Source organism: Dermochelys coriacea, chromosome 12 (assembly GCF_009764565.3).
Source record: "Dermochelys coriacea isolate rDerCor1 chromosome 12, rDerCor1.pri.v4, whole genome shotgun sequence".
NCBI lineage: Eukaryota > Metazoa > Chordata > Testudines > Dermochelyidae > Dermochelys > Dermochelys coriacea.
This window is the reverse complement of record NC_050079.1, coordinates 35894983-35907800: the sequence shown is the minus strand read 5'-3', so window position 1 is coordinate 35907800 and position 12818 is coordinate 35894983. Positions and strand designations below refer to the sequence as shown.

Sequence of the window (12818 nt, the reverse complement as noted above, 5' to 3'; positions counted from 1 at the left end):
ATATGAGCAACTGAACATTTAGGGGCAGAGTCTGGCAGTTACAATGGGGACAATGCAGGGTCACACCATGCTGGCATGAGCCTGAGAGAAATGCAATGTCTCCTGGAGCTTACCTCACATACAGAGGGAGTATGACCACTATGCGCTCCCTATTCCAGCCATCCAGCTCCACTGGCCAATGAGGAGCGAATAGGGAGCCATGGCCCTGGTCATCCCTGCCTCTTTTTGGGTGACTTGTTGACTCAGAGCAGAGACTACAACTATGGTTGGCCTTTGTACATGGCCACAAGACTCCTTGTGGTTTGCCACTTTGTGCACCATATAAACACCAGCCATTATCTGACTCTCTTCAAATCCAGTCTAAAGCCACGGAAGCGTTCACAAGATCCTAATGTTCCTAGTATTTCAGAGCTTTCCACCAGAGCCCTCCAAAGTGCAGCCTCAAAGGCAGTTGCTTTCCAAGTATCCTAATTTAATGCAGAGACCATATGACATGAGCAATAGACCTCTAAATGGAAATTGACATGAACATATGTGGTACATCTTCCGCTGGTGTCTATGGATAAAACAAACCAATACAGGCAAGAGACATTCAATGAAAGATTGAGAATGAGCTAGGGATCTTTGTGTGGATTCATGCTTGATTAGGAGATGCTTGGTTCTGCTGGCATCACATTACAATATCATGTTAGTTAAATTAGAGCTGCCATTTGCTTTTCTTTCAACATATGATTGCCTTCAGGACACTGGAATGATTCCAAATGCAATAAATACATCAGCAAAATAGATTTCAGACTGTCCCCTGCTCTCTGAAGACCCCTTAATGCCAAATACTCAAATCAATATCTAAAATCAACATTAAAGCCAGAACTGCATTAACCACCTACACTCACTTTGACTTATTTAAATTCACTCTTTGGCAATCTGGAAGTGCATGAGTCTAGCAATTTGCAGGGCAAGATGCAAGACACATTAATTCAGGGGTTCTCAAACAGGTAGTCGAGACCCCAAGGGGGTCACATGGTTATTACATGGGTAATCGCGAGCTTCAGCCTCCACACCAAACCCCGCTTTGCCTCCAGCATTTATAATGGTGTTAAATATATAAAACAGTGTTTTTAATTTATAAGTGGGGTCTCACTCAGAGGCTAGCTATGTGAAACGGGTCATCAGTACAAAAGTTTGAGAACTACTGCATTAATTGGTTTTAAGTGTCAGCTTAAGTTGTTGATTTTTTTTCTTGTGTTCAGATTTACTGTAACCTAACTGCCATAGCAATAGGTTGCTGTAACCCAGAGAAAGTAAATACATATTGTATATTGGTGAATGTGACTGCCTGAGTCTTCACTGTGGTGGATAATCTCCAGAAAACGATTTAAAATGTGCTGGCGGTGAACATGATTCAAAATGGTTTCGTACACTTTTACTTCTGGAGACTTGGGATAGTTTTTGAATGAAATTAAGGACATAATTATGTACACAAAACACATGCATAATTTACATAAATCATTATTGCAATTTGCACATGCAACTACAATAAGAGCATGCACAATTAGGCATTCATTTGCTCACCTGTCTTGTTTGTAAATGTGACACTCGGGTTGGAATGCTATTTTAACTCACACAAGTAACTGTCTAATCTCAACCAACTTCACTGCTGTGGCTGGACTGGCACTCTACTCTCATGAGTGGTGTGGAATTGGAAGAGCAGATATTCTACAAGGTGGATTGAGGTGCGTTGGCAGAACCTTGGACCAGGTTGCTTGCCCCACCAAGTAATATGATCCCCTCCACATTCATGATTAGTAATTTCACTACTTTTAATCACGTAGAGGAAGGACAGGTTAATGCCACATGCAAGGGAACCAAGATACTTTCCTCCTAGGAATATGTGTAGCCCAATCAATCATTTGTAGCCTGTTCATTTGTTGGAAAAATCCATTGAGAACTGACAGACAATACACAAGTCATCCAGCCCCTCTGGGCAAGGTAAGGTTTTTGATGTTCATTGCTGCTGACTAAGCCAACCTAAAGGTCACTGGTCTCTTAGAAGGTGCTGCTTATTTTTCAAGGTTTATTATCAACATGGAGCTCGTTTTGTTTTGGCCGTATGCCATCACCATTACTACTGTTCTATAATAAAAACATACAGTGAAAATGTATGTACTAAAGTTGCAAGGTGGTTAGGGTAATTTTATTTCTGGCCAACTTCATCTGGAAGAATGTACACTGTTCACATCTGACCTAGAACAAAGCCTGCCAAAAGGGAGCCATGGAACTCATTTTCCATTAACACTGAATACCACTGCTAACCTTGAACTCCATTACCCTAACACAGTCAAGCAAAACAGCTTGCATTGCACTAGGTTATGGCTTTATTGAATTTCTATTCTCTCTCCACTCTACTGTTACCCCACCCTCAGACATTTTTTCCCTTTGCTTGAATCATTCTCTTGCTTCAGTTAGATGTACAACTGCTCTTGAACGATAAAGAATACGTTGCTCAGCATACATGTATGTTATTGAACTGGCTACATCATTTAGTTTTGGTATATTTGGGATAATAAGAAATAATGACACAGCAGATTAATATCTCCATTTCCTGGAAAACATTAGCTCTCTGTGCAACTTTAGGTCATAGAATCATAGAATATCAGGGTTGGAAGGGACCTCAGGAGGTCATCTAGTCCAACCCCCTGCTCAAAGCAGGACCAATCCCCAATTTTTGCTCCAGATCCCTAAATGGCTCCCCTCAAGGATTGAACTCACAACCTTGGGTTTAGCAGGCCAATGCTCAAACCACTGAGAAGTGTTCTGTTTAAAACAAAGGATTAAAGATAACTTTGCATTCAGAATGCATGCAAGGATTCCCGAGGAATATTAGGTAAACATGAACACATGAAAGGCTGATTATAGTCTTTCCAAGTAGCACCATTTTATACCCAGCTTCTTTCTTCACAGCATACAAGGCTCTTTCATTTGTACAAAGTCTCCCATAAAACCACTAGAAAAGCACACTGAACTAAGACAAACATAAAACAGTAACCATCCTGGACGAATAAATAGAAGTCAGCCAGTGAACACTCCACAGTTGAAGCACTTTTAGATCCCCAAAGCCAATGAAAATGCATTTAGCTTTCTTGCATTGCTTTGTGTTTACTTTCTTGGAATCAATAAAGCCACATCTTCCCTTGCAGTATGTTACAGGCAGCCCGCAGAATATCGCAGTCTACTGAACAACCGGGATACACTAAAACAATTCTTAGGAAGGACGGTAACTCTCTCTCACTGACAAAGCAGCAATGACTAATAGCAAGGAACCTGGCACTCTGAAGGCTTATCTAAAGAGCTGATGCAATATTACATCTGTCTTTACTTCTACCTTATTCTTCCTCGCTGTTCTCTTAAGGCAGAGTTTTACATTTATGGCATTCAGTTAAATGGCAAAAGGTATTATTAATAAAAGATGCCTTTTATATCACATGAATCCCTTTTATACACTGTCTCCGTTACCAGCTCACTGAATGAATCCAGAGGAAACAGACTGTCAAATTGGTGCTATTTTTGCAGTAACAATATTTGCAGGAGAGATAAATGCACAAAAATTACTACCCTCTGTCATTCTCTGATTCCACAATATTTTGAAGACACCCCAGAAATAGCCTATAGCACTGTATAGAAAGCTCTATGGTGAAAATATAGTCATCTTAATTGCTGCTGCTGGTAAAGACACACGTAACACTTAGACTTTTCAAGGGCTCTCTCTGAAGTGAGAGTACAGATTGACCAAGATTGTATTTTGGTTCCTTGAGCTCAGGGGGAAAAAAACACCAAATACCACCAATCCATCTACCACTGACCTCAATGGGAGTCTTTCTAAAGATTTTAACAGATTGGGCCTATATTGCAGATGAGCAGTCCTGATCCTCCAAGGTGCTGAGCATCTTCAACTCCCACTGAAGTCAATGAGAATTGGCGGTATTAGCATATCACCAGAGGCACTGGGACATAACTACGGCAATCCAAAGAACACCAGGCAAAGACGTGATTCCTGTAGGTGAGTAAATGCTTCTCAGAGATGGCTGGTGTGGCTTCTCTGTGCAGACAGTGGCATCCCACAATGCCAGAGTCGTAATCGGCTGAAGCATCAACAGGGAGAATGGAGGTTAAATGTTAGGGAAAATGGGGAACTTTGATGACATTTAGGTATGGAATAAGCTGCCAAGGGAGGTTGTGGAATTGCCATCAATGGAGGCATTCAGGGCTAGACTAGACAGTATTGAGGATGTTTTATGAATAATGAAATCAGTCCTGAAACTATGCAGTGGGATGGACTAGTTGACCCACTAGTGGACCCTTCAAACAAAAACAATTCAGTGGCATAAGATGGCTCCAGGAAACCACTAGCAGAATTTGTTACAGTCCTCTGGCCAGAAAAACTGCAGTGGTCACACAAATTTCAGTACCAGTAGTTGAACTCACCATGTATTCCATATTGGAGGCTGAAGGATAGACTTCACCTCTCAGCTTGTTATGAAGCATCAAAATCTCCTCTTTGTCTGACCTTGGAATGGCTCTCTTGGCTCTGGAGTGATATCTGCTCAAAATGTTCTCGAACTGCGTGCCATTGGGCAAGAAAAAGCCTTGCGCTTCATGCATCAAAACCAGTAAACATCCAAGAGGGAGGAACCAAGACAGGGCAGGACTCATAGTCATTCTTTACTCAATGGAAGTCGAGATGAAGAAGATGGAAGCACTCTGGTTTTCTCAAAGGCAGCTCTACTGCTCTGTACAGATCTGGAATTCAGGCGGGAAACAAACAGTCACTTAATCTACCACTAAAGAAGATTGACATCCGATAGAATTTCCAAAGAGGCAAGAGGCCTTGGATTCAGGTTTTTGCACAATAAAGGAGCGATGCAAATTTGAAAGTTAAATGAATTATTTTCACTCCTACACGGCCGTGATGAACCTCAATGTTTACTATGTCACAGATAGGATGCTCTGTCCTATTTCCTTCTTAAATGAGGCATTATCTAGATTTCACACTGAATACTCTTTTTCCACATCTATCCACTTCCACATACTATTACTCAATTTGCACATGCAATCATTGGGGTTATATGAACTAATTAGATATGCCGTTGCACATGAATTTTGCAAGGCCAACCTTTTTGCCTGCACCTACTTCCAGTATGCCCACTCTGGAGGGAAAAGAGAGTTGCACCAATGTTATGTGCTCATAACCTCTTTGCAGCCCATTCCACATGCAAAATCTAGGGGGACCCAATATAGCTCCAAAAATGGATGGGACTATGTGGGGGTGGAGCATTGCCCGGAATAGCCACAGAATGCCCATAAAGGCAGATGGGGAAAATTGAATTTTCCTTTGGAGTATATATAGATTCCCCTTTGAGCTGTAATTTGTATCCATCAGGGTGAATCAATCCCCAGGCCCTTAAACTATCACATAATCCAAGCTGTGCCTTTTCACATATGCAGGGTAAGCAATGACACATTATTTCTTCCAAGTGTCATCCTTAAAGGAGGAGAACAGATCCTAACAAAAGGGAAAGCAAACTTCCCCAGCAGCCAAGTCACAGAGGTCAGACATGAGCTACAGCTATTTCAGAGGCCTCCGCCTGCCAATAGACTCAGGCAGAGCCAGCTGCCAGCTCCCAGAATCTCTGTATGTTTATGTGAAAATGTCATCGTAATATCAGAGCAATCAAAATTCCCATCTGCAAGTGACGCATTGTGGTGTTCTCACTGACGCTGTTACTGCACTTAGCTGGAGACAGATGTGCAGCCATCTACATGAATTATTACAGATTAGGAGAGGAGCTGGAGTAGATTTCCCTTCCTCCTCTCAAACAGGAGCCTCTTCTGCACTGCTCGGTTGCCATGAGTCAGCCTGCCCTTAATGGGGAGGGTTAACCAGAGAGGAATGGCTGGCCCTAAATTTAAATGTGCTGACTTGATGATGGTTTGAATCTCCAGTCAATCATCCATGTCCTCAATTGCAAGGCCCCCTCTCTGTCCCCTCCTTCAGATGCACCTGTAATCTTCAAGCAAATTCTCCACCCTGATTCTCTTCAATAGTCCACACTTACTCCCTCACCTGAGAGCCATTTGTCTTGGCTTATATAGATATATATAGATATATATGCTGTCTCTTACTAGAGGTTTGTCCAGTTTGCTGTGATCTCAAGTGGGGCTGGTAATAGCTACCATCATAGGAATAATACATAATATGGTTTAAACATTCACACTGCACATCCGACAGTGGAACTATCCAGTCCCCTCTTCATAAAGCCGAAGTGGTGAATAAAGGATTTCCAGTGTTATTCCATGAGGCTTGTAATCTGGGAACCACCATGCCAACGGGAACAACTGTATGTCAGGGCAGCTCTACAAAGACGGAATATTCCAAGAGATGAGCCTTTCCCTAGTCAAAACTATCCCTAATGTTGTCATTTAAACAGCCTTTTGTGTGACAGCAGTTAGAGCCCTCAAATATTTTCTTTAAGTGACGGTTCTGCAGATTTTACTGTTTAAATTTACAGCATTGCAAATTACTGCTACATCTTCCCCCACTGGGTGTTCTAAAGCAGGGGCATTTATGGCTTGATAGTGTTAAAGGTGTTTGGAATAGGTGGTTCATTTTCTTTCTTGCAGAGTGTTATGTCTCTAAGGGGGCAGCAGAACTGCTTTTAATGGTGGAAAAACATAAATCAGAGCATGCTCTATATTTAAATCTAGAAATATTTTGCTTCCAATCTAATGGAAATGCAGCCAGGTGTCAACAACATCCTTTTAGGCAGGAGTATAGACCCAGCACACAATTATTTTGATGATGACAATGCTCAGAATGCAAAATATAAGGGTCTAATTTTCTGAGGTGCTGAGCTCCCAAGACTCCAATTGAAGTCAAGAGGAATGTCAACCCCCCAAAAATCGAGCCCATGGCCTATGTTGTCCTGGCATGTGTCTAGCGCAATGTAGCCCAAATCCCTGACTGAGCCTTCTAGGTGCTACTGTGGCACAAATAAACCACCAATCACATATACTTTTTCCTAAGCAAAGTGTTAAGCAGTTGAGCTGGGCTTTGCTAAAGCAATGGCGATCACGATAATGTCATGCAAAGAAAATGTCTTAATTACTTCACTAGAATACCTCCTTGCTTTATAGAGGAAGTGTAACATGCAAGCATCATCACCATTCAGTGTTTCATTGGTTAAACAGAGGTTGAATTAGGCCAGTAAGAGCCTTAAAGGCACACAATTTCCATTTTTTAAAAAGATAAATATTGTTTTAACCTTGTTCTCTTCTTGGCATTGTTTGCTGGCACAAACCCCTCCATAAATGAAGCCTAACTGGCTAAGGGGGAAATGAGCTGTTACTTTTGTAGACCATCTGGCCCAAGTCAGGGAACAATTTCTGCTTTCAGACACTTCCCTAAGAGGTTTTAAATATAGATGATCTACCGTGGCTATTTAGTATGAGGAATTTTAAATGCAGCCTGCTTCTTCGGGTATGGTGGAGAGAAGCAGACAGCTGGCATAGCCTGCAGTTATACCTACTGACCTAGATTTACTCCCTTTTCTAACCAGGGGCCCTGTCCGCCACACAGTGCAGGTACAAGAAATTGTAACTTGCAAATCAGCTGAACCATCTGACAGCCCAGAGACATACCAAACTTGTTACTACGCGATGAAGTCAACACGTCAAGTCCTCAACAGACCCTTGGCTACTTTGCCTAAGTCCTTTCAGCTGCTAATCAACACAGTGTAACAGATGGTTCATTATTCTCTGAGTCCTCTCCTCTGCTTGTGAATTAACAGCATGATCTCTTTTCCCCAACTGGGCTGCCTTGAAACCTAGTTTTAATGTTGGTGGACTAAGTATTCAGTCCCTGCTTCAAGTACTTGACTTTCAGGTAGGGGGGAAAAAGAAAAGGAGTACTTGTGGCACCTTAGAGACTAACAAATTTATTAGAGCATAAGCTTTCGTGAGCTACAGCTCACAAGTATCATTTCCAGCACTCCGTGCTTTTAGACCAGACAAATCACCCATTGCATCCTCTGTGAATGTGAATCCATAGGATCACTGATTTCAATTAAAAATCAAGGTGAGGTTTGACATTAATTTCAATGGGGCTAGAACTTGGCCCAAAGACATTCAGTTGCACCAGTTTCCCAGGTGAAGGGAATTCTCTGAACAAATAACTCTCCGGCATACCAAAGGGGGTATGGAATGATGACTGAAATGGAGGGAGTGTCAGTGGGGGGAAATAAACATGCCAGTATAGTAGGTAGTTATCCTATTTATAAGATGGCAAGGGTCCATCTTGTCCAATAGCCTGTCACTGGCAGTGGCCAGGATAAGATGCCTCAGAAGTATTTAAATTAAATAGGGGAAAATGGCAAAGACATGCTTCTATTATGCAGGCAAATACAACACTCCTTTGTATAGTGGATGCCCAGGGGAATTTGGGTGGGCAAGGAATACAAGAGCAAGCCCTCCACTGGGATCCATTTGTCCCAAAGTGATATTCAAGCTCTTCTTAACAAACCCAGGCCCCAATTCAGCAACACAGTTAAGTAAAAAGAAAAGGAGTACTTGTGGCACCTTAGAGACTAACTGACCCCCGTTCAAGAGCTTTCCTGAATCACGGCTCCAGATATTCAGCTTTATGTCTCCAGGCTGTACAGATCACTGGCATCCCAATGGTGAAAACTCTTTGGATGCACATGGTGTGTGAGTTGGAAGTTTGATAGCTTCCTCAACCACTGTCCCAGCTGACTAAACTTTGCTTTATTCAGGGGACGGGGAGAAAGCATTTCTATGATCTCTTTTCAAGCGCATCAGGCTCATGGTATCGATGCCATGTTAACATCTGGGATTGATCAGAAACCAGTGAATCGGCAGAAACTGCCTCTGGGATGTTCAGACGTGAAGGCATCTCACCAGCCAAATATACAGGAACTCCTCACTTAACGTTGTCCCAGTTAAGGTTGTTTCACTGATGATCTATTAGGGAACAAGCTCATTGAAAGTTGTGCAATGCTCCCTTATCACATCCTTTGGCAGCTGCCTGCTTTGTCCATTGTTGGCAGGATTCTCTGGAAGAGCAGCCCCTCCTTGTGGGGATTAGAATCATAGGGGCCAGCAGCCTAACCACCCCATTGGCTCCCCTAAATTCTCTGTAAGGTCTGTGGCTCAGCAGCTGCCCAGCAGCAGTTCAGGTGGCCATGCGGCTCCTGCCCTGCCCTCTGCCTTGGAGCTGCTCTCTGGAGCTCCCTGCTTGCTGGGGGAAGGGGAGAAGAAGGGTGCTGATAAAAGGATGTCCGTCCCCCCCGCTCCGTACTCCCTCTCCACAAAGAGGAGGAGGGGGACAGAGCTCAGGGACAGAAAGGAGGGAGCTTGCTGGAAGCTGTTGCTTCCTGTCTGAACTTGCTGATCTGCTCAAAAGGGCAACATACTTGAAGTGCGGTCAGCAGACTTAAAGGGGTAATGCACGTCTCTCTCTCTCTCACTCCTGCACTTTGGAAAGTCAGCCCCTGTGCAGCCATGCATGTGCTGTCAGGAGGAGGGAGTGGTGCACTCCAGCTGGATAGCATGGGCTCATCATCATGTTCAGTTTTTGCAGGGAAGTGTTTGCAGTGACTGCCCTGCATCTATTGTGTTTCCTTCCTCCTGCCTCAGTCCACGCTGCATTACATTAACAACGGTGTGTTAACCCTTGAGGGCTCATCCAAGTGCTAGTTCATCATTTAGCAGCAAGGCATTCCCTGGAAATATTTCACCCTCCTACTCCATCACCTCAACCAAGATTCGCAATCATTCATTGCCGTGTACAATATTAAATTGTTTAAAGCTTATACTGTATATGTATACAATGTCTTTTGTCTGGTGAAAAAAATTTCCCTGGAACCTAACCCCCCCACATTTACATTAATTCTTATGGAGAAATTGGATTCGCTTAACATCATTTTGCATAAAGTGGCATTTTTCAGGAACATAGCTACAATGTTAAGCAAGGAGTTACTGTATTTCAACTGGGGACAAAGGAAGAAGTATTTTCTGAGATCTGAGGAGGTCATATTTAAATGGGCTTTGAAAAGACAAAAACTTACTTCCTAGACTAATGGAAAGCTTCTGATCTCAGAGGGTAGAAGCACGAGTAACCTCTAGAAGCTGCCATGCAAAACTCCCTACTCAACCCACAGGCAAACAGACAAAGTCAGCCTCAGTGTGGTGTCCTCACCAGACCTTAAAATGCTTTATTGTATTGATCTCTAATATGTCCCCTAGTTAAATATTAAAATGGTTGGATTATTCTCCGGGTTATACATGCTATTACTGCAAATATTTGCAGCGCCACGGGATACTATATGCAGAGAAGGTAGAGGAAATGGGCAAATGCAAGAGTTAACATAAGATGCCAGCAACAACTCAAAACCAGCAAAGCAGAGCCCGTTGTGGATCAGATTTTCACTCACATACGTAAACTCAAGATTCAAGCACTATGCCCACTGTATATTTTGTGTATGCAGCCTTGTCTTTTTAGGCAACATGCACATATTTGAGGCTTTACAATGTTATTGGGTTTTTCTGCAACCATAATACTAGCAGAATATTCAGAGTGAAATTACAAATTCTGTGACTTAGAACACGTTGTCATCTCTACAGCATAAAACTGTAAAATCTGTGTTTTCAAGGTCAGAGATAAAATGTCTGGATCTACCATCATCCACTCTAGTGTAATACAAGAGGGTGAATTTCTACCTAAAGCCATACTAAAAGTTGTTTTTTTAAACTGTTAACAGAAGTTACCTCGTTCTACTGGTATTTGAAGGTTTAGTCACAGAACCAGTTTAGATTCATAAATGTAATAAAGAACTTATATTTAATAGTATATAGTTTATAAAAGTTTAAGAAACACTCAGTAGATGTTTTAATAAATGGTCAGTCAATTATTAGAGGTTATAGCATCCAACAGGTCTACTGCTTGATTATAATTATCAATGACACTTTCCACTTATGTGCTTATAACGGTCCTTAACACTAGTAATACTATTTATGTAGCAACATCTATTACTTTGTAAACCTACTATGAACTATTTATAAATGGAACTTTACTATTAAAGTGCAATTTGGTATCACACACAATCTTTTGGAGACGTTATTAAACGTATACATCTGTAACACCGAGATTTCTGAGACACACAAAAAGGTTTAAAACAACAGTCGAAAATCCGGTGTTAAAATTTAACACTTACCTCTCAAAATCTGCAAGTCCACCAGAAGCCAAAACTCCTCAAAAACCTGCTTGTGGAAAATAAATTATATATTTTAAATATGAAAACAGGGAGGGAGGGAGGGAAGTGACAACTGTCACTAGGTGTAATGAACGCTAAGGTCTCAGCACTGCTGATAGTGATGAATGCTGTTCTCATAGGACTTCGCCAGCAATATTTATACTCTTCAGGGTTATATTCATTTCTTGGCCCTCTATGATCTTGGCAACGGCTCTTTATTTTCTGAGAAAAGGAAAAAAATAGAGGGGTGTCATCAAATCTCTCCGGGCAGGAGGGAGATACCATCTAGCCCAAGAAAACGGAGAATCGCCCGACCAAATGGAGTAATATAAGGGGGGGGGAAACTGGGGGCGGGGGGAGGAGACAGAGACGGGGGGAGGAGGGACCAATAATTAAAACCAAATGATAATTTACAAGTTTTCCATGAAACCAGCGACAAGGATGGGGCCAGAGAGACAGGGCTCTGGACTCGGATTTAATTCACCGGTGAAATCCAAAGAGATCACTTAGCTGCAGCCCTCGAAGTAGAAAAGAGCCCCCAAAACAAAACCGCGAACCACTAACTCGTCATTTTCCAGGGATCAGCCGAGTCGAAGCAGCGGCTCCGCCTGCTCCGAAGTTTCTGGCCGCGAGGGAGAGACGGGACATGCGATCCCCCGCTAAACAAGAGCCTCCTGCCCGCAGCAGAAAGGGCGGCGGGGGGGGGGGAAAGAGAGAAATCAAAGGAGAGGCTTTAATTGCAAAACAAACCAATTTAGATTCAAAGGGAGGGAGGAAAAGGGGGGCAGCGGAAAGCCCTGCCACCAAACCGCCCCTCCTGAACCCAGGCAAACGAGAGACCTGCGAGGTGGCAGCGTGCGCTCGGGAGGGAGGAGAGGGGGGGGGGGCAATCGCTGCAAGAAGGGGACCCGCAATTCAATGGCCGGAAACGTCAGTTCATCGCCCACGGCTTCGCGGTCACTCGGCCAAAGCTGCGCGCTCTCCCCGCGCCACCGTCCTAAGCGAGGCGCCAGGGGGCGCTGCCCCGCAGTTACCGAGGCGTCGGCGGCTGGCGGAAGCTGACGCCTGGCGGGCGGCGCGGCTCAGGGCTCCGGGCAGGGGCGAGCGGAGCCGGAGCGCGCTCGCCGACCGCCGCGGGGATGTTCCCAAAGCGCCTGGGCGCTTAGCTCCGCGGAGAGGCGCTGCCAGTCCCGGCTGCCTTTCGTTTAAAAAACAAAAAAAAAAGAAACACCACCGCAGTAAGTGAGACTGATGGCTAAGAAGCCACCCTGTGGAGTCTAGAGCAAGGCATTGATTCAAACAGGGGTTTTTTGGTGGCTGTCAAAGGGAGAGGTTGGGGCAGAAGAGAATTTGAATGTAAAGGGCTGGGGAAATAACCCGCTGAAATTAATACCCTGCAATCCATTGGTTGAATGAGAATCCCTTTTAGTTACTCTGTCCAGGGGCATTCAAGAAAGGTGGAGGCAGAAATGGTTGGTAGGGGTGTGTGTACAC

General features: G+C 43.5%; 1 protein-coding gene across 3 annotated transcripts in view; it reads right to left on the bottom strand.

The window, feature by feature from the left end:
• CRISPLD2 (cysteine rich secretory protein LCCL domain containing 2) overlaps window positions 1-12507 on the bottom strand; it is a 42068-nt gene extending 29561 nt beyond the window's left edge. Inside the window, exons 1-4 of one of the 3 annotated variants that reach the window (XM_038368641.2) lie at window positions 12165-12310; window positions 11889-11998; window positions 11286-11546; window positions 4483-4797 (exon numbers count right to left, since the gene is read on the bottom strand). In XM_038368641.2, coding sequence (XP_038224569.1) covers window positions 4483-4716 — 234 coding nt within the window. In that variant the 5' untranslated portion in view covers window positions 4717-4797; window positions 11286-11546; window positions 11889-11998; window positions 12165-12310. Of the gene's footprint in view, window positions 1-4482; window positions 4798-11285 lie in introns of all 3 variants that reach the window. The other 2 variants (XM_043494838.1, XM_043494837.1) reach the window with 2 other exon arrangements.
• Between the last annotated feature and the right edge of the window lie 311 nt (window positions 12508-12818).